Source organism: Gorilla gorilla, chromosome 1 (genome assembly GCF_029281585.2).
Source record: "Gorilla gorilla gorilla isolate KB3781 chromosome 1, NHGRI_mGorGor1-v2.1_pri, whole genome shotgun sequence".
In the NCBI taxonomy this organism is placed as follows: Eukaryota; Metazoa; Chordata; class Mammalia; order Primates; family Hominidae; genus Gorilla; species Gorilla gorilla.
In genome coordinates this window covers 198,427,006-198,448,642 of record NC_073224.2, presented here as the reverse complement: position 1 = coordinate 198,448,642, position 21,637 = coordinate 198,427,006, and the positions used below count along the sequence as shown (strand labels likewise).

Here is a 21,637-nt window from a genome sequence, read left to right as displayed (position 1 = left end):
TCCAGCTTGCGGGGTGTTTCCCTGAAGCCACTCCCCTCTCTGGGCCTAGGCCTGTCCAGTGGGAAATGGGATGACCCTGGCTGTCTTGCTCTTCCCCAGAGTCCTGGGCTGGGTAACGAGGTCTCGAGCCCAAAAGTGCTTTGGAAAGGAGTGTAACCACCTTGAGAAGTTTTGGCAAACTCCAGATGGCCACGCGGAGGGCCTTTTGCGGGTGCCAGGCTATGTCTGGATCTGACCGGTAACGCTGAGTGCTGGGCATTGCTGCTGTGGAAATGCAGGTGCAGAGGGGGTGACGTCATCTGCCCCCAGCCACGCGAGGACTGGCAGGGCAGTTAGAGCCCCAGGGCAGTTTGACTGGGCACCCCTTCTCCTGGATGGGTGAAGACCCTTCTCCTGGGGAATGGCGGGGTGGCTCCCACAGCTGCTGGACGCTGCCGACCGTCAGCCCTGGCAGAGGGAGTGGGGAATCTTGAGGCTCCACTGCGGGCTGCTCTGAGAGGGTGCGGAAGCTGCTGGAGTCGGGGTCCCTCCTGCCCTGTGTGGCCTTGGGCACCACTTGCCTTTTGGGTACTCCTGTGACTGCTCTATCTTCACAGGAGGAATTCCATTTTAGCTTCCCCATCCCTGGTGGGGGGCAGCAACTAAATGGCCAAGTCTGAGCTTAGGACGGGAGGTTCCTCGGAATGGGATTTTTTTTTTTTTTTTTTTTTTTTAGAGACTGGGTCTCGCTCTGTCACCCAGGCTGCTGAAGTGCAGTGGTGCTATCATGAATCACGCAGCCTCTAACTCTTGGGCTCAAGCGATTGGATGGAATTTTTTTAATGCTCTCTTCTTTCCCCCTCATCTGCAAGATCCCTAACACCAGGGCATAGCAGCCCACAGTTCTGCCCAGCAAACAGGGCTGGAGCATGGGGGTCCCAGCTGGCCTGGAGGCCCTTTGCAGGAAGCCACCTTTGTCAGCCTTGGCCTCAGGGACTCTGCAATTGAGCAGGTCCTCACTGGGGTCCTTGCCAGCCCCTGGGACTCAGTGTATTCTGGAACTCTCTGGCTTCTGTCCCTCTTAGGCCACATGTTCTATATGGGGGACATGGATGTCCTCTAAAGAGGATGACCTGTCTTTACACCAGGGCCTATCTTTCATGGCCTTGTTCATACCTTCATGTCTGTCCTCTCTTGGTACCCTGACCTGGTCTCCACCCAGCCTCAGCTGGCCCCCTGTGACTGGCACTGGTAGAAGAGGCTGAAGCCCCCCCGCCCCTCCCTCCCCGTAACCATTGGCTCTGCCTGACTCCTCCCTGTGTGGTGGTCTTACCCATAGATAGCATGGCTGCACCTTGGGCAAGGTTGATGCTGTAGGGGATGGGGAGTCTGCTCTCCTGTCTGGGGCCAGAGGTCCCTGCATTTGGGAGAGTGTCTTTCATTCTGCCAGCAATACGGAGGCCTCATTTGCAAACCTCTCTGCCAGGGTGTGAAATGTGCATGGAGGCAGAGACCACACAGCACAGTGGTTAGCTGCCGGGCTCTGAAGTCAGCCAGCTCTGGGACAACACTTCTCTGCACCTCAGATTCTGCATCCATAATTGGGGGGCCAGCTCCCCTTTGTGAGCATCCAGGGAGTCAGTAGATGCAAACATCTTAGAACACAGTGATGAGTCAGCGTGAGTCCCCCCAAGCCTGCACCTGGAGTGTTATAGTGACTTCCACATCATCTTTACCATCTCTCTTGACTGGAGTCAGTGACACCAGTCCTCCTCCTGTAAATCTCTGTGGTCATAGATTCTTCTGATTTCCCAGCAAGGAAGACTGCTCGGTGTGGCCCCTAACATCTCGCACTGTAGCCTAGAGAGCGGCAGAGCCCTGCCACATAGCATGGCTGGGGAGGTAGAACCTGGCCTCTGCCCCCGGTACAGAATGGTCTCTGAGCCCTTTTGACCTCCAAGTCTCAGAGACTCTGAGGACACAGGGTGACAGGAGAGACTGGAGCAAGCAAGTATCTGCACGTGCCCTACCCCCTGCAACTACACAATTCCTGGCACTCACGGGCCCCGCCTTGGCCTGGCACGCCTGCTTGGGTTTCTGCCCATGTGGTTTCCCCTTGGCCTTTCTATCACGTCCGCTGGCAGAGCATCCCCAGCTGTCTGCATTCCTGTGCCATGAGGACGGCCACCTTGGGGCCAGGCCTGGCTAGGACGCCCCCTGAGAGTGGAAGCATGCGTGCTGGCCAGGATGTGCAGGGACATAGCTTCAGGCACCTGCTTCTCCATGCTTGTGCATGGCTGTGCCCGTGTGTCCATGTGTGCATAGGTCTGTGCATGCATTGGCAGGTATGCACAGAGTGGACACAGACAGCTGTGTGGATACACATGAGTGCCATGCAGTGGAGGCCTATGTGGGAGGAAACATACAAGCTCCTAGGGGCCCCACGGGCCTGTGAGTGGGGACCTGCACTCATGCATGATGGTGAGGCACGCATGTTTCCCATATCTGAGGGCCCTTGTATATGTGAGGGTCATGTACCCAGGTGTGGCCCTTCTCAGGTCAAGCTGACAGCCACAGGAGGAAGTTGGAGAAATTGAAAGAAGGGGGTCAGGATGAAATCAAACGCAGAGAACCCATTTGCCCAGCAGAGCTGGAAGCTTCCCACATATTCCCCTATTTACTCTCATACCAATCCCTGGAGGGATAAATGTGGGAGAAATGGCCCTCTCTGAGCCTCTCTGTTTGAAGTTAGGGTTAGGGTTCTGGCTATTTGAGGCTCAAAGAGGGGCCAGTCACTTGCCCAAGGTCACACAGCCTGTAAGTGGTGGAGCCCCTGCCAACTGTGTGTCTGCCTGACTCTAGAAGCTGTCAGTCAGGGAAGGGAGGCAGAGGAGCTGCTGCCAGGGCCTGAGAACAGCAGAGACCTGTCCACTGTGTAGCCCAGGGCCCAGCAGGTCCTTTGGAAGGTGAGAGCCTCTGAGTGGCCTACCCAGGCTACGTGCACCCTGGACCCCAGCTGCTACAGCTGGTTACTATTCTAATAAACATGTGTAGCCGTTGCTCTGTGCCAGGCCCTGGTGTAAGTGCTTTGCACACAGCAACGCATCTAATTCTCTCTAATGCCCTAGGAGGCCAGTGCTATTATGATTCATTATTATTATACTATGTATAAGATTTATATTATGTGATATGTAATAATAATTATTAATAGACTATTATTATTCTTATTTTAGAGATGAGAAACTGAGGCACAGTTAGGTAAAGTAACCTGCCTGAAGTCCCACTGCTAATACCTGGCACAGCTGGGATTCCAGCCCATGCAGCTTGGCTCCAGGGTCTGAGGGCAGCCCCCAACACATGCCACTCTGACTGGCATCTCTTTGTGCATGAGACAGACCCCGACCTCATCCCCTTTCTGCTGGGTGGTCTCTACATGCAGGCCCAAGGAAGTTGAGGGCTGGGTGCACCAGCCTCTTACCTCACAGACGGGGAAACTGAGGAAACTGTGTCTGTACTGGTATAGTGCCTGGGCCTTCAAAGGTACTCCCGGTGCCCAAGCAAGCGCTGACTTTGTCTGTTCCTCACTTGCTATGGGAGTTGAGACAAGTGCTTGCCCAGTTCCCAGGGAGAGCAGGTAGGAAGGAAGTCCTGAGAGGAGGCGGGGCAGGCCTGGCAGCGGGCACTGCGTGGGCAGGCCGGTGAAGGCGAGGCTGGGCCAGGGCTGAAGTCAAGGCTCTGGAGCCGGTTTTCCCAGGCTGTATCTGAGTAATCCTGTGTCTATATTTATCTCCTTCTTTCCTGGGTGAGCAAACAGAGCCTGATGCCAGCCAGGCCCGCCAACACCCCCCCCCCATGCCAGCACGTTTCCTTCACCTGTAGGGTGGCCCTGGAGAACACCACAGTCTTGGCCCTAAGTTCAGCTTGGCCTATGTAGGACACACAAAAGGGTGCTTGAACCCAGTGGCTTCTGTGAAGAATCTAATTGTCAGAGGTGGCCAGGGATTATCCGGTCTGGGTCGCTGCAGACATGGGCAGTCATAGCCTGGGCAGTGTCAGTGCATTGGAGGCCTGGGAAGCACCCTCTACTCTCAGCATTCAGGAACAAAGGGTCCTCTTATCTCAGATGTGTCAGACATGCCTTTCATTCCCGCATTCACACGTTGCTCTAGATGTTGGTCCCCCTTCCCTCCAGGATGGTAAATTCCAAGAGAAGGTCTGCGTGCCCAGAGGTCTGGAACACAGGCTCTAGAGTCAGACTGCTCTGAAGCTGGATGCTGGCACCCTGACCTTAAGCTAATAACCTCTTCATGACTCTATTTCCCTGCTTGTTAAATGGGACCAATACTTCCTACCTTCCAGGGATCATATGAGCGTTAAGTTAGAGGCATTATGCGCTGACAGATTGGATGGGCTGTGCTGGGGAGGGGCTGTCTGTCCCCACCTGCAGGCCACAGGGGACATACACACATGGCTGTCACAACAGGCACACACTAATGGACACCCCTGCTTTTGAGAGGAACATGCGGCCTGAACCCATTGTGGATTAAATGGGTTGGAGCTTGATCCCTGGGAAGACCCCAGAAGTTGCAGAAGCCAGATACTAACTTTGGTGAGAACCTCTTCAGAGGTGGAGGAGGCAGGCTAGGTGGCCATTGTCAAGAGGTGATGCAGCCTGGACCAGGCCTAGGTGTCATCACCCTGGACCCTCGCTAGGATCACCATGGCTAGCTAGGCCCCTGCCCTGACTCTGGCCTCTGCCCTGGTGGTGCCACCTCCCTGACCTTGGAGCGGCCTGGGTCTGGTGCACGTGCACGGCAGCCCCATCTGCTCCCAGGCTGGATTAGGCAGAGTCCGAGGACGTGCCGGGCTGGCAGGCTCAGGGGCGGGGCGGGCGCTGCTGCTGGGGCTGCCCTATGCCAGCTCAGGCCTGGGCTGTGGCAAAGCCTTTTATGGCTCTAGCGGAGAGCTCAGCCGGCAGCACCCATTGGCTGGACTGGCACTCCCAGCTGGGGCTGCCCAGCCCCAAACCACGGGTAACTAGAGACGCCGGGAGCAGGTGGATTAGCATGTCCGCCCGCCCGCCTGCCCGCCCGCCCCAGGGCTGCTCTTTTCCTTTCCTAAAAAGGCAGAGCTGGGCAGGAGAGACGGACAGTTGAACTCAGGCCTGGGGTAGAGGAGGGATGGGTGGGGTGGTGCAGGTGGCTTTGTTGAGGGATCGGGAATCATAGCCCTGACCTTGGGCCAAGCACTTCCCAGCTCTGGATGTCAGTTTTCTCATCTGGAAGGAAAGCAGTAGGCAGCGGGGTCCCCCTGAAGTAGGTGATGCCTGGAAAGGACTGAGGAATATGCATGTTGGGGTCCCCCAGCCACAACCCAGGTTCCAGGGCTGCTTAGTAGCAAAGAGGCCCAGATTCTCTTTCCATAGGAAGCTAACCACTTCCCAAATATCGGGACCTGGTTTCAACTCCTGGCCCTGACACTTACCATGATGTCCTTGGAAAAGCAGTGTCACCACTCTGGCACCCTGAACCTGGGCAAACAACTTCACTGTGACTCAATTTCCTTGCTTGTTAAATGACGCTGATACTTCCTACCTTCCTACTCTAGAACAGATGATGAGGTTATAAGGCATCTGCTCCCAGGGTCTCCTGAGCAGTGCCCATAATGAATCCCAAGCAGCACAGCCCCATCTGCACCCTCTTCACCTGCTCTCTGTCCTCCACCAGCTCTTCCTTCTTCTCTGCACTCATGCCCATCTCAGGCTGGCCCATCCTATCTACAGTGGCCCGCCCCCCCGGAGTCTCCAGGACAGAGTGTGGCCTCCAGGTTCTGAGCCCAGAGAGGACCCAGGCCTAAGGGTGAGTGTAGGATCCCTGAGTCCTTCATCCCCAGCCCAGACTTGGACTTGGACCCAGACAAAGCTTGGTGAAGGCCTCAGCAGCAGCCAGCAGTGGCCACCACCCTCTGAGGCTGGGGTCAGGGGGACAGGTGAGTGGTCCTGCCACTTGCCAGGGTGTGATCTTGGGCTCTCCCCTTCATCTGCAAATGGGAGTGTGCACCCTGTCCTAGTCCACTCCAAATGGGAAAGTGCTACATGAACCTCAGAGAGCAGCCTGGGAGGCCTGCTGGCCAGCGATGTGTGAATGATCGGTGGGCCTTGGGCCGGTTGGCAGCCAGTGGAGGAAAGAATTCACAGGCACTTTTCACACTCTCAGTTACTGGAATCTAAGCCCTGGTGTCGGCTGGTCATTCCTTGCACCTGTGGCCTCAGGCACAGGGACCTAAAATGGCTACCAGATGGCCATACTGACAAGTCAGGAGGCTGCTGGAGAGAAGCCCCAGCTGGACCCTGAGTGGTCACAGCTGGACAGTCTGAGATTCTGGGCTCCCCTGGAGCCCGAGTGTGAGATGGGAGGAGGAGGGAGGACCTTAGGTTCCCTGAAGGACTACATGGGAGCCACACAAGGGTTTTCTAGTCCTCATACTGCCCCTACCTAGCTGTGCACCTTCGGCTCCCGGGGGCCCTTTGGAGCTTCTGTTTTCCTCTCTAAAAATGGGGACAGTAACTCTCATCTTGCTGGTTGTTGTAGGGACTACAAATCAAATTTGTAAAATGCTGGACACCAGGCCTGGCACATACTATGCTATTCTTCTTCTCCTTCTGGGGCTGATGCGGGGGGTCTACTTCCCCACTGGCCTAGACTGAGACATGCCCCCCGCATGACCCAAGGACGTGCTCCCCAGGCACCTGCTCCAACGATGGCTCTTCGTCCCATGATTCTAAAGCCAGCTGCCACGTTTGCTCCCAGGGCCTCTTCTGAACTGTTATTTTTTTCACTCACTCACTGTAAAAATCCAGCACCTTTGAGGCTAACACGGTCAGGCCCTCCTCCCTCCCATCGCTGACATCTGCTCATCTCCTCTTCCAATTCTGAGAAGTCCTAGCCTTGTATGATTATCATTAGGGCTGTTTCCAATTATTCTCATTCTCCGTCATTAGGCATGACCACGTGACTTGCTTTAGCCAGCAAAATATGCATGGAAGGGATAGTTGTTGTTTCCACGTAGAAGCATTTACTTGCCAGTGGGAGGCCGCAAGTACTGTATTTGCCTCAGCCCCTGGGGTCATGGAAGCATAGGGAAGGAGCCTCTATCAGTCTACGTTTCTGACTAGGATAAGCATAATTCCCCTGCTGACCCACAGTGAACATATAGTGAGGGAAAGAAATATACTTCCCTTTGCATTCAGCCATTGAGTGTCTGGGTTGCTGGTTTCTGCTGCATAACAGAACCCATCCTGACTGTTAGGCCTTGGCTCACAGCCCGGATCTCCACTTAAGCCCTGCAATCCTCAGTGATGGCCTCATCTGCCACCTGCACAGCCCACTCAGCACCCTGGACTCTCACTTCCTGATCTCTTTCATCGCACCTCAGCCACACCTGTGGCTGACACGGTCTTCATCCAACGAGTTAAGACAACTCACAACATTTTCCTGTTTTCATCCAAGTGGTCACTTGACCACTGGCCTTTCTCCTTATCAACCAGGCCTGTTTGTTCCCTTCTCAGCGTGTGGGCTCAGTGGCTGGTGGCTTCAACCTCTTCACTCGCCAGTGACTCACCTCCAGTAACTCATTGTCCTTGTGTCCCATGGCCTGGCTGACCCTGGGCCACCTTCCCCATGCCTACAGCCAGCGGCTGAGGACTGCTGGAAAAACCACACCGCGGAGCAGACAGAGGGCAGCCGGCCCGTGATGCTATGCAGGTGCCTTCCCTGTTTCCCTGGTGGCTTCCTCTGGCTCCCCTCAAAGGTCATTCACTCCTACTCAGGTGTCTTTGATCTTCTCACCCAGCAGCTTCCTCAGGTGACTTCACTCTATTTCCCACATACAATCCATTCTTAAGAGTGTCCTCAACTTCCTGTCACCAAATAGACACACTGATTTCATCTGCACTTCCTCCCTCCCCTCTTTTTAGGCCACTGTGGGAGAGGAGTCTACATCTGCTCTTCATCAAGCCAGGCTGAATTCTCATCTCCTCACCAGCCAATCACACACTCAGCTTCCTTTCCCTGCACTCCACACCCACCCCCACAACTGCCCCAGCTCTCCCCTGTCTCTAGCCTAGGCCCCTAGAAGGTGTCTGTGTCTGCTACCTCCACTTCCCCACCTTGCCCTCTCTCCTCAACCACCACCATCCACAGCCACCATTTATTCATTCAACATTCAGCAGCATCTATGAAGGGCCCACTGTGCGCCAGGAACTGTACTAGTCCAGCTTTCCCAAAAGCCAGCAACAATTCATCCTCTGATTGCTTTGAACGAACAGACCCTCTTAGGCTCTTAGCACTAAACTTCTGGATGGCGTTTACCCTGAGAATCCCCCTTGATCGTCCGTTAATATCTCCTTCTTATGGCTCCCTTCGTCCTCCCGACCCTTAGGACTTTTCCGGGAAAGGTCCGCTGGGTGATGCAGACTCACTCTGGATTAGCACTGTCATTCTCTTCCACCACAGCAGTGATGGCCACTGTGATTGAGTAACTGATGATGGCCTCCCCTGCTACAATGTGAGCTCCTCGTGGTGGATCTGTGTCTGTCTTGCTCGCTGTTGTATCAATGACTGCCTCTCATTGGCACTCGGCAAATCATTGCTGAATACAAAAGGTGAGGACTCCATGTTTTCCGCCCTTGTAACCCCAGAACCCTGTGCAAAGCCTGCTCGGAAACAAATTGTTGAAGGCTTACTATGTTCCAGGCTGTGTTAGCCACCCTGTGTATGCCATCTCATTTAATCCCCACACCAGCCCTTATAGATATGGATCATGACCCTCCACTTTACAGATTAGGAAACAGAGGCACAGAGAGGTTAGGTCAGTTGCCCAAGTTCTCACAGGCAGTAAGCGCTGTGCCTCCCCCACTGCCAACACTCAAGAACCAATTGACTACTCATCTTGAAGTGAGGTGAATGGGGGTCTCCCCGAAAGTTAAGTTTATGTCCTAAAGCCTTGAATCTGTGAAAGTGACCTTGTGGAGGCAGGGTCTGGAGTGATGAGTGTATAAACCAGGGAAGGCCAAGCATTGCCTGCAGCCACCAGAAGCTAGGAGGGGCATAGAACTGATTCTCCTTCAGAGCCTCCAGGAGGAATCAACTTTGCCAACACCTTGACTTTGGAGTTCAGGCTTCCAGAACTGTGAGAGAATAAATTTCTGTTGTTTAAAGCCACCTAGTTTGTGGTGATTTGTCACAGCAGACTAGGGAACAAATACAGGCCCCAAACCACATGGTGCTATATCTGGTGCTTCCTCGCGAGGCCTTTCCAGGGTCTGCAAGAGAGTCCTGGGCTGTGTGACTGCAGCCTAGTCACCTCCGCTCTCTTGGCCTGACTGCTCTGAAGCAAAATGAGCACTTGGGATGCCAAGTATCCTTCCAACTCTGACATTGTGGAACCCTCTAGAAAAACCATGAGCCAGGCAAGCAGGGCTATGTTGGGATTTTCAAATTTATTCCAACATGCTAATTCTTTTTTTTTTTAAAAAATATCCTCAGGCTGAACACTCAGCCAGAGCTGTAATAAAGGCAATTATTATACTTGTAAAAACTTCTCATTCACAGTACAGATGTAATTTACAACAAAGGTCACACACATCAATACTGAGCATTTTTCCTTTTGTACGTCAGACTCTGTGCTTTAGACCTGCATGGATTTTTGTTTTTTTTTCTTGTTTTTTTTTGTTTTTTCTTTTGCACTGATATATACCATACCAACATTGCAAGATGCAAGTGTGGAAACTGGAGTTTAAATAAAATTACAGGCAAAACTACCCCATCCCAGTGCGGTTGCTGTACATATCTACAGTACAATTTTTGGAATGTATTGCCATTTAAGAACATAGAAACTTTCTACAGACAATTTCACATACAGAATACATACACCTTTTAGAAAAAAAGGCAAATATTTATCTTACAGAGAGCATTGTATTTTACATTTGCCTGCACGTTTCTTTTTTCTGTTTCTTTTCTTTCTTTCTTTTTTTACATACTAGATTTATTAAAGTGACCATAAGTGCCAAAGCGGTTTTCTAATGGAAAGCAGACTGGATTCACAACACAGAAGCAGAATTGGTAGAACAGGCTTTCGGGAACTTTCTTCCCCTGGTCACACGGCAGATCGGTCCCCAAGGACAGGTGCTCAGCCAGGACTTTTGCTTTAAGAAGGATTTGTCTGGAGAAAGGACTAGAGAGAAATCCAGCTCAGACGTATTGCTCATTCCTCTTCAGAAGGACTGGGTGGGAATGGAGCAGGGGCTAGAGGAATCTGGAAGCTAATTTTTTTAGGCTTTTTCCAACAGAGGGAAGCAGAGGGACTTCTGGGCCTGGAAGTTGGAGCTTACGGAGGCGACAGTGCAGGCAGCTGGCTGCTGTCGGGCTCCTGGAGGGTTGCAGGGGTTGAGCCCAGAGTGAGAGCCATAGGTACGGGCGGGAGCAGAGAGGAGTGGGGTTACTACCCAGGATGGCCCTGAGATTGCCAAGGGTGAAAGGCATCGTGGAGCGCAGGCCTGGGGGGCAAGGACTCACCAACCAAAGGCAAGGTTTGGCTCTGAAACCTCGACCAGTTGGTTCCTCCCCCACTGCCCACACCCAAGGACCAGGACTAGTCTGTACCGAGGAATGGCCACCCCGCGCATTTCAACAGAGCATGTAGCAGGCATCTGTGCCAAGTCAGCCACTGCCTCCTCTGCTGCTTCCCTCAACAGGCACAATAACATCACAGGCAAACAGGAAGCTTGGAAGTGACTGGGAACAGGGCAGAAGGCCCAGAGGAGGGCGTGCATGGGGCGAGCGTCTTTCTCCAAATCATGAAGGTGTACCTGTGTGCTGGGGGCTCTGTGCGCAGAGGAGCGGGACTAGAGTCCGGAGGAGGGGGTTAGAGCTGTGCCCAGTGACATATACCCAGGCTGGTGGCATTGGTTCTGTCCCTCTGGGCACGGCATCAATGTGGAGGCAGCCCTTTGGTGAGATTCTATTTGTGCATTTCCCCCCATCATTTAGAAATAGTCTCCAGTGACTCCTGGCCCCTGTGGCTTCTCTGCCTGAGCCTGACGGGCCCGATGACTGCCGGACCTCTGCCCTGCCGGCTGCACTGTTCATTGCTAGGCTGCCCAGGGAGGAAACCTTGGGTGGGTAGGCTGTTTGAGTACAGGGAGAAAAATGCCCAGGAGAGCTGGAAGGCAGGGTGGGGTGGAGTGGTGTGGGGCCCCCCACCAATGTCAGGGGCTAGTCCACCAGAGCCCCCGGTCTGCTACTTTGTAGGTCTGGGGCAAGAAGAGCTTGCCCAGGCAGATTTCTAACCTGGGCTGAAGCAATGCCCTTTATGCAGCTCCCAGACCTCAGCCCTTGAAGTCTCCAATCCGTGGGCAGTCCCATGGGTTAGGGCTGAAAGGCAAGGATGAGAAAAGCCCTGGCCTCCTGGGACTTGGAGGAGTCACTTTCTGTCAGGCCACTGTCCAGCAATATGGACAGTGTGGTCCAGGCTGGGCTTGCTGCTTCTCTTGGGGAGGATGAGAACCCTAGTCTCTGAGGGAAGCAGCCAGGAGCTGCTGGCTAACCCTGATTCCCCAGAACCCTGGAGCACAGTGGACTCCCAGGGAGGCCCTGCCTTCTGTCTCATTTTTGTCTTAGCTCTGAGTGAGGCAAAGGAGAATGAATGAACAAGGTGGTCTGGCTGCAGGCTAGACTGTGGCTGGTTTGTCTGTCTAGTAGGGACCAAGCAGGGAAAGGCCACGAATTGGAAGAGGCAAGTACAGCCCCGCACAGGGAACTCACAGAAGGGTCTTAACCCTCCCCACCTACTGTGTCCTATACCCAAGCAGCTCAAGAGCCCTGGGGCAGGCACGTGATTCACACAACATGGCTGAGGACTGGGGATTAGCCAGAGAGGTCCTTGCTCTGTATAGGGCGGCATCAAACCCAGCCTTCATGGGCCTCAACCGTAGTCCCTGTGCTGCCCTCCCTTGTAGAAAGTAAAGAAAATCAGTTCCAAAACACTGGGAAAAAGCTCACCTCTCCCAGTTGGGGCAAACACGCTAGAGTTCAAGTTCCATAGTTCAATTTGGGATTTAAATTTCTGGTCCTATTATTTTTCTTACAAAGTAGAGTTTTGCCCCAGGAAATGCAGGGCAGCTTCTTGAAGGTAGAGATGTGGGTAAGGAAGAGGCACTGGCTCACACTGATTGCTTTGGAGAATTCCAATGAGTTAGGACAATTCAAAAATCCTCTAGGTCAAAAGAATCTGTGGTGGCTGGGCGAAGTATCAAACACCATCGTCTCTCTTTTTAAAAAAGAGTTGTAAGACAGCAAACAGGCCCAGGCCATATCCACCAGCCACAGTTGTGGGTATTTCCTTGGGGTAGTGGAGACAGGGGCAGGGATGGGGGGAAACAGTCCTGTGGCAAAGTGGTCCTGAAACAGTTCCCTGCAAACCTCTGCTGTGGAGCACTGGAAAAACCCAGCCATGAGGGGAGTAGGCTCCCTTGTACCCCAGGGACCAAGATGAAACAAAACCCAAAACCCAGTCTCAGGAACGGCCCCTAGGGCTCGGGCCCTGCCACTTCTGCCTTTGTGGGTGGTTTTAGAACAGAGGAGGCAACAGGAGAGTGAGGCCTCGGTCAGGGGCTTGGGAGCCAGGGATGGACAGTCAGGGCTCCTTCCCCAGCCCAGGGGGCCAGGGTGGGGTGCAGAAGGGAGGTGTCGGGAGTGGGGGTGCGTGGGTGGGGTGGCCTGCCCACCTGTGGAGTGCCAGGATGGGCCTATGACTCAGACTACCAGAGTATCCAGGAGCCCTTGGGGAGCCAGCCCTCCTCCTTCTACCTGCACCTATTATTTTGTGTTGAAATCCTAGGAAAAGTATCATTTTATTTTCTTGCAAAAAAAAAAAAAAAAAAAGGAAAAGATTATTTTTTCTGGGCCTGCCTGCTGGGGCCTGGGTGGGGGTCACCTGCCTGTGTTTGTGCCCCTCTGCCTGGGGACACTGGCCTTTCTGCTGGCAGAGAGGGGTGGCTACGAGCTGGGCAGGGGGGTAAAGTGGCAAAAAACAGGAACCTTGATCGCATCTGTACACAGGAGTGCTTCCTTTTACATTTAATTCTATATTGTTTGAAGTTTCCTTTTCCTTTCTCCCTCAGTGTACCCCTTCCCCTCTGCCTGCTTCTGGGGTGGGTGGCTGCCAACCGCAGCGGGGAGGGTCAGGAGGCTTCACCATCAGCCTTTCCCCAAAAGCATAAACTATTCACAGCCTCAGACTCCTCGTGGGTTGTTGTTTTTTTTTAAATGTACGTATGTGATTTGTTTTGTTTCTTTTTAAGCAACAAGAGGTGTAGAAAAAGGCACAGGTAACTGCATACATGGGAAGGTACAACAGATGGGGCCGTGAGAGCTCCTGGACGGAGGGACAGATGGGGCTGAGGAAGCGGGATGATTCGAGGAAAGCGGCTGGAAACGTCTGTTGCTGGACACTGGAAGCCAGATGCTGAAGCAGTTGGAGAGAGGCTAAGCGTTGGGGGGGCCCCTGTCCTCAGGCTGATGTGGAGGTGCCCTGGGCTCCCCACTTCCTGAGGGCTTGGGGGAGTCCTGCCTGGTCCTGGGTTCCCCAGAGAGGTTCCTCCTCCGCGCTGGGAAGCGGGCAGAGGCCTCTGCCAGGCAGCCCACAGAGCTGCTGCGGTCCAGCGGCGGGGTGGCAGAAGGCTCGGGGTTGGCCGGTGCACGCGGGGACTCCAAGAGGGGGCTCCAGGACTGCGCTGCCCGGCGTCCCTGGGGCGGCCGGGGCAAGGTGTCGGGCGGGGTGCAGGGGCTGTGCGTGGGTGTGGGCTCTGCAGGGGCCCCGGTCCCATGGGGTGTCCAGTCAGGAGGCCTGCCCGGGCCTCCGCCGGTCCTCTCCCTCTCCTTGGGGTAGTCCCTGCCCTCCAGCTCTGAGGAGAGTGTGAATTTGGAGACCTTAGCCACGGGTGACACGGAGGCTGACGAGCTCTCAGTGGGACTCCAGCGGCCTCGCTCCTGGGCCTCCCGGGCCCCTGTCAGGTCGCTGCCACCCCCGGAGAAGCCACTGACCCAGGCTGCGGTGGGCCCTGGCAGCAGGGTGGGGTGGGCTCCTGGCCGGGCCTGCACCATCTGGATCCCACCGATGGGAATCAAGGGACATGGGGCACGGTTCAAGTGCTGGGAGTGCAGAGGCAGGTGGCTGAAGATATTCTCCTCTGTCCGGGCCGGGATGTGGCCGTGGAAGTCATGGAGGGCGGAGAAGGGTCGGGAGGAGAGAGGATGAGCAGGGCCGGGTGAGCAGGAGGGACTTCGGGACTCGGCCTTCTGCTGGGGTCAGAAAACAAGACAAGGTAAGGTGAAGGTTACATGCTGGGCACATGGGGAGCCGAGGCCTGGAAGTGGGAGGGGGACTCGCCCAAGATCACAGAGCGAGTCCAGGGTCCCGGCTGAGCTGAGCCCAGAACCAAGTTCCTGACTCCCTGCCCGCAGATGCTGAGCCAGCTGCCATCTCTGGAATGGGCCATCTCCAGCTCGACAGTGACCATGAGTATTCTCAGGGCCCATGGTCTCCATGCCTTTAGCCAGCATATCTGTCTTCAAAGGAGGGGATACTTGAGCGACATGGGGCCCTGTTGTCACCCATGAGCCTGGCCTCTATGTGGGTCTGCTGCCTCTCCTGTTCCTAAAATGGTCTTCACCCAGCTTCAGTCTTGGACATGAGTTCCCACCTGAGGCTCTTTGCCCTTCTGCCACCTCCAGGAATTTGAACGTGAACCCAAAATTAAAAATCAAGGAAAGATTCCTAGATCAGTGTTCCTCCAGGAGTGACAGGGCTGGGTCATGGCAACACGGGGACAGAGAAGGTGTCGGAAGGTGGTCAGCTGACAGTGATGGTGCTATCAGTGGAGGGGTCATGGCAGCTGAGGGGACAGGGATGGTGACTGTGCTGATGGGGTGGCAGCAGTGGTGTGTTGGTGCAATGGTGACAGTGATGGTGCTGGCCATGGGGATAGTGCTGATGGTTGACAAGGATGATACTGGTTGTGGCGTCTCTGAGGGCACTGGTGACAGTGATATTGGAGATGGTGATGGTTTTGGTTAAGTTCTGCCATCTGCTCAAAGAACACAGGCAGATGGGGATGGGGTGGGGGAGGGGGAATTGCACGAGTATTTACAACCTCATCCAAGGCCACACCCCTTGCAAGTGATATGATATCGTCTGGATGTTTGTCCCCGCCCAAATCTTGTGTTGAATTGTAAACCCCAGTGTTAGAGGTGGGGCTGGTGGGAGGTGTTTGGGTCACGGGGATGGATCCCTCAGGGCCTGATACTGTCCTCCAGATAGGGAGTTCTCATGAGATCTGGCATTTTGAGCATGTGGCACCTTTCCCCCAACTCTCTCTCTTGCTTCCACTCTGCCATGTGAGATGCCTGTTCCCGCTTTGCCTTCTGCCATGAGTAAAAGCTGCTTGAGGCCTCCCCAGAAGCCGAGCAGATGCTGGCACCACGCTTCCTGTACAGCCTGAAGAACTGTGAGCCTATTCAACCTCTTTTCATTATAAATTACCCAGTCTCAGGAATTTGTTTATAGCAATACAAGAATGGACTAATACGTGGTAGAACCCATTTCCCATGAACTCCAGAGTCCATGCTCTGTGCTTCTGAGGCTAAAATAAAGTTTAATAAGCCAGCTGATTTAGGGCAGCCAGCATGGTGCATGGCACAGTAGGTGCCTAATAAATGTTTGCTAAATTATTAATAACTACTGAGCTGGCAGAGCTGTTTAGTTCCAGGTGTGATACCCAGGAGGGTGTGAACTTGCAACCCCTGCACCCACAGGCGAGAAGCGGCCCAGCCACCAGGGGCAGGAACTCACCCACGGGGAGGCGCAGGTCTCTGGGCTTCTGCTGAGGAGCTTGTGAGGTAGAGGTGTGGGCGGGAAGAGAACCCGCGGGGCCAGCCCCAAGCCTGGGCCATGCTCCCCCGCTGAGGGGCTGCCCGGCCCAGCCAAGGCCCACTTCCCTGGCAGCGCTGACCGTGGTGGTGACTCGGCCTGACCTGGAGACCATCTCCTGGTGGGCGAGTATCTGGGGAGGCCTGGGTCGGTGGTACCCTCGAGTTTGGAGAGCACATGTGCTCGAGGGGCCAGTTCTCTTCCCAGGGGGCAGAGGGTGAGAGGAGACAGCTGAAGTCTTGGAGACCCACAAGGGAGACGGCCCATGCCCCTTCCTGGGTCCACGTGCAGGCCAGGTGGGCTTGGGGCTGAGGCCTGTGGTTCTCGGGCCGGGGAGCATCGCTGGGGAGATGAGTCGTTTTTGGTTAGCGAGTGTTTGCGGGCTAGTGGTGGACGGCTGCCTGCTTCTTTGCTTGGGGACCACTGTCTTCTTGGGGACACAGGCTTGTAGCTCAAGGCTGAGCCTGTGTCTTTCTCCACAGAGCCCAGAGGGGCCGGTCCCAGCCGGGGGAGGCCCGGCATGCTCTGGCTGGACATGGAGCAGCTGCTGGCTGTCAGGCGCTCAGCTTCCAAGACCGAGCTGCCTCGTGTAGCCTCCGTGCCAGAGGCGGGGGCATCTGGGGGCTGAGGGCCCAGGATGGGTGAGGAGTCTGCCCGCAGTGCATGTGGTGGGCCAGGCGGGGGCGCCTCTGAGGATGGTCTGGACAGCTCATCCTGGCTCTCCTCCTCATCCTCATCCTCGTCTTCGTCCAGGTCTGAGTCTGAGTCCGAGTCCTCCAGGTCCGAAAACTGGTGCTCCTCCACAGCCTCTGAACCCTCTCGTCCTTCCAAGTCCTGGAACAGGTCGTCACTGGTTCCTGAGGGCAAACACAGAAGACCCAAGGTCACAGTTGGGCCTTGGCCCCACTGCCCACACGGCTGCTCCTCTCTGAGCCCCAGTTTCCTTGCCTGCTGACTGGGCAAAATAGCCATCTCAAGGGCACAAGATTGTTGGGACAACCAAGAAACGTAACAGATATGGGAGCGCTTTGTAAATAATAGTGAACAATAATTCCCTTATGCCTAGAATGTGCAATGTTCAGTTCTGAGAGCTTTAGGTATATTTATTCATTTAGACCTCAGAGACTCCTGTGGAGCTGGTACTGTTCTCATCCTCATGTTACAGATGAGGAAACTGAGGTAAGAGAAAGTAAGTAACTTGCCCATGGAAGACAGCAGTAGGGCTGGGATTGAGCCATAGCAAAGAAGACAGTCTTTGTTTGTTTGTTTGTTTCACTAGCATCTCAGTGCTGGCTTCACCATGGGCAACTTACCACCTTGCTCTGCTTGGTCTCCCCCTTTGTCGAATGAATGTGATGGTCTCACCTCACCAGGTTTTCTAGGAGGAGTAAAATGAAGGCCTGGAACATATTGAGGGCTTAAAAATAATTATAGCTACCATATTAATACATTAATGATGAAATCTGTTATTCCAGGACAGGGCAGTCACACTGGCTGGTCCAGCAGCACAGAGCCATCCGTGGTCAGTGTAAACACACATCTGCCATGGTGACCAGGCTCCCGGTGGCTGGCACAATGGCATCTGGCAGGTGGCGGACTCTGGCCTCTGTGGGCGGCTTGGCTAAGCTAGCCTCAGGCTGCAGAGCAGGTCCCCATCCCAGCCACGCTCTTACCTGAGGAGCCACTGCCCTTTTGAAGTCCAGGCTGCCTCTAGCCTCGGGGCCCTCCCATTGCCTGCCAGCCCCAGCTCCACCCCATAGTTTTCGACCTACATGTGGCTGAATGCCCACTTTTGTCCACTTTGGACATCTGACTGCTGCATGTGGAGTGACTTGGAAGCAATTGTTCACAAGAGTAAACAAAAAACAAAATTGTGATACTTGTTTCAGATATTGTTGGACATTTAGGTCGCTTGCACTCCTTAAACAGACTACAAGAATGATGACAGAGTTATTGAATAGAGTCTAAAAGTAGGGGTTAGGGCTCCGGAATACTAGCCTCCTGGTCTGATTCCTCTGGGATGGCCCCAACCAGTCGGGTCACCTCTAACATGTCAGGAGTCTAGTTTGGGCATCTCTGAAATGGACAGCAATCCGGACGCTGGGGAGAGCTCCGCTAACATGTGGCCTGTTCGCTGGCCCATCACTAGACCATTGGAACCTGTTTCTGGTCTGCAGAGTGAGGTTGCTGACAGGTGGGTTGAGCCGGCCAGCCAGCCCCATCACTCACACATATCAGTACTGCACCCACCTGACCAGGAGGGCTGGCACAGAAACTGACTCAGGCCGCTGGGGCAGCTAGGCTTTGGCTCTCCACCATGCCCAGCTGCCCCGGGGCCAGAAAGCCCGGAACTAGCACTTCCAAGTCACTCAATATGCAGCAGTCAGATGTCCAAAGTGGACAAAAGTGGGCATTCAGCCGGATGTAGGTCAAAAGCTATGGGGTGGAGCTGGGGCTGGCAGGCAAAAGGAGGCCCCTGAGGCTAGAGGCAGGGTGATGAGACCAGAGGAGGAATGAAGGATTAGGATGAGAGCAGGGCTGGGGATGGGGGTGAACCTTGTAGTTATGCCCCAGGCATTTACCTCCCTTGCCTAGGACTTTGGGAGGGGCCTAATTCATCACCCGTTCACCTGGCCCTGCCCCTCATTTACATACAGTAAAATCCAGGCACAGATGACCCAGTGAGAGCTGGTGGCTGAGTCAGAACTAAGGTTTACAGCCCTTGCATTATTACGCTGACAGTTTAAAAATGATGTGCTGCACTAAGAAGCAGGGAATGGTCGGGTTTGAATCTCAGCACTACCACTTCCTTGCTGTGTGACGTTGGATACTTTACTTTCTGTGTGTCTGGTTTCCTCATCTGTAAACTGGGTAGCAATAAAAGCACTCTAGGAAGCTGTTCAGAGGACTGTGAGGGTCTGGCACACAGTAAGTACCCAATAAACTTCAGCTCCTGTCATCCCATGATACCCTGTCCCCCCAATCTCAGCAGGCAGGTAGCTGGGGTGGGATTGTCAGCATTTTGCAGATGAAGGTCACAGGGGTAGTGTTAGGAGTGAAGGAGAGTCAGGACCAGCGTCTCCTGATGTCCAGCAGGGAGAGCTCCTAAAGATCCTCTTTACTAATGTGGAAGTTGAGACCCAGTGGGGGTAATGGCCCGTCCTGGGCACTCAGCGCATGAATGCTGGAAGCCAAGAGTCCCCTGCCCAGCTCGGGGCTGGCCGGGCCCTCCACATCTGCGTTTCTGCAGGGCGCTGGGGAATGCCCCTGGCTGGGCGGCCCCTTCCCAGGGCCCTTGCTGGAGCGGCCCCGCCCCTGCTGGGATCCAGGCCAACGCTCCACAAATGAGAGAGCTTGAGCGCGCGGCGGGCGCCGCTGGGAGAGGCCACACGGTGGCGCTGGCGCCCCGCCTGGCCAGCACCATGGGCAGGGCCGGGGCGCCTCGCTGCTTCCAGGCAGTTCTCCCACGCGCCACCTCGCGTCCCACAGACACGAACTCCTGCCGCTCCCCCCGGCATCTGTCTCGTCGCGGGAAGTGGAAACTCCATCCTTCAGTCTCTTGGGCCGTAATCCTTGGAGTCCTCCATGGCTCCTTTTCGTCCTTCCCCCTCCCTTCTGCCCCATATGGGGTCAGCTGAGCCTGTGGGCTCTCCCTCCGGAACCTACCCAGAATCCCGCCGCTTTTCCACCTCCTGAGCACACCCGGCCTCCCCGCGCCCAGGGCACAGGCCAGAGGACGCCCTGCCTTTCTCCTCCGCTCCAGGGCCCCCCGCCCCGTGCCCTTCAGCCCTCAGGCTCTAGCTCTCTCTGAACCTGCTGCCCCCGCGCCCAGCGGGCTCCAGCACGCGGGCCAAGCGCGGTGGCCCCCGGGGACCCCACACCTGCTGCTCCCTCTGCAGGAGAGCTCCTCCCTGACCCCACGTGGCTCCTGACCCCGGTTCCTCCGGGTGGGTTCTCTGCTCACACCGCCCTGTCTAGCACAGCGGCCCTCGCCACGGGCCCCAGCCCTCACTTGGCTCTTCTGCTTTCTCTTTGGCCTCACAGGCAGGGCCCCTGCTCTACTCCACCATCGTTCCTTGCCCAGCTCCCCTGCCATGCCGACTGCCTGAGGGCAGGAGCTGTTTTATTTACTGCGGAACCTCCAGCACCCAGAACAGAGCCAGGCACAGAGACTGTGCCCAGTAATTACTTCTGGAATGAATGCATGGATTTCGTCCTCAAAAAAGTGGCTCTGAGCATCCTCGTTCGCTCCACTGGGAAAATGAGGCTGGGGCGGGGCAGGGACCTCAGGGGAGGGCTCTGGCTTAGGTTCAGCCTCCCCTGGTCCAGCCCACCAGGCAGTGGAGTGGCATGCAGCCAGGGTTTTTGTGTGACCTTGGGCTATTTTTACCTGTCTGAGCTTTGACTTCCCTGACTTAACATGCATGACACAAGTTTCTGCCACCTGTTTTGAGGACTCAATGAGACAACATGTGCATATGGCCCAGTGTATCCTTGACAAGCATAGTGAACCCCATTCTAGCTTTGGGGGGGAACAGCCCCAAGTTCACTGTGTTCTGCTCTATAAAAATGACTTATTCCACCTAAAAGGAAATATGACTTAACTCTTTTTTGTAAGACCACAAATACATCCCCAAATTGGAAAAACAAAAACAGAACAAGACACACAGTGCGTGCATACACACTCCTCTCTGTCACACTCTAAGTCCTGGGGCTGATTTCAGGGACTCAGTATGCTTCCTGCTTTGCTTGGTGCTGGCGAGATGGCTCCAGCCTCCTTCTGTTGGAGGGACTGCCGTCCACCACCAAAGCCCCTCTGGCCACCTGCTTGACTGCTGAGGCTGGGCAGTGCTCAGCCAGACCCACTGGCTTCGACTCCTCTGCCCTGTCTTCTCAGAGACTGACTCTAAGATGCCTCCTGGGGATTGACCACCATGGCTGGGGTGTGTACAGGGATGGGGCTGGGAGGTGACAAGCGGCTGTCAGGTCTGGTTTGGGCTTTTTTGAAACTCTCCTAGCTCCAAAAGGCCCATGTTATAGGCCCATGCCAGAGTGTGTAGGCAGGAGTGTGGGTGTGGAGCTTCAGAGAGTATGTGTCCCACAGTGAGGGGTTGGCTGGGATAATTCAGGGCATGCATTTAGAACCTGCCTGACACATAGTGGGCACTCAATCAACGTTGGCTGTAAGTTCTCTTGTGTGCATTTATTCAGTAAACATTCACTGAGCACCCATGGGTGCCAGGCGCTCCACCTGCATGGCAGATGGTAATGCATGATAGCTAGGGCTGCACAGCATATCCTATCAGCATGTGGGGAGGTGGCTCGATCATTCAGGGAATTTAACCTTTGTCTGATAATTGGGAGAACTGAAGGTGAAGCTATGGGAGGGAGAGAGGGGAGGAGGGGGAATGGGGCAAAGCAGACAGAAAGGAAGCAGGGAAGGCAAGTAGGAAAGGTGGAGGAGGACAGGGAAAGCGGACAAGGGGAAAGGGGACAGAGAAGGTTGGCAATTGTTACCTTCTTCGGCTTCCAGCTCCTCCAGCACCCCTGTCTCTTGGCACTTTTTGCTGTGGGCCTTCGACTTCATGTGCTTAGTCAGATTTCCTAGAAAGAAACGAGAATACTTAGGCTCTGCTATGGGGCAGGAGGCCAGAGCGGACCCAGGGCTCAT

At 54.9% G+C, this 21,637-nt stretch overlaps 1 protein-coding gene across 5 annotated transcripts in view; it reads right to left on the bottom strand.

The window, feature by feature from the left end:
• Positions 1 to 9,444: 9,444 nt before the first annotated feature.
• HIVEP3 (HIVEP zinc finger 3) overlaps positions 9,445 to 21,637 on the bottom strand; it is a 528,576-nt gene continuing 516,383 nt past the window's right edge. For 4 of the 5 annotated variants that reach the window (XM_055392917.2, XM_055392929.2, XM_055392939.2 and 1 more), the window contains 3 exons: positions 21,484 to 21,570; positions 15,889 to 16,823; positions 9,445 to 14,339 (listed from right to left, as the gene is read on the bottom strand). In XM_055392917.2, the coding sequence (XP_055248892.1) occupies positions 13,524 to 14,339; positions 15,889 to 16,823; positions 21,484 to 21,570 (1,838 nt within the window). In that variant the 3' untranslated portion in view covers positions 9,445 to 13,523. The remainder of the gene's footprint in view (positions 14,340 to 15,888; positions 16,824 to 21,483; positions 21,571 to 21,637) is intronic. The other variant, XM_055392949.2, reaches the window with a different exon arrangement.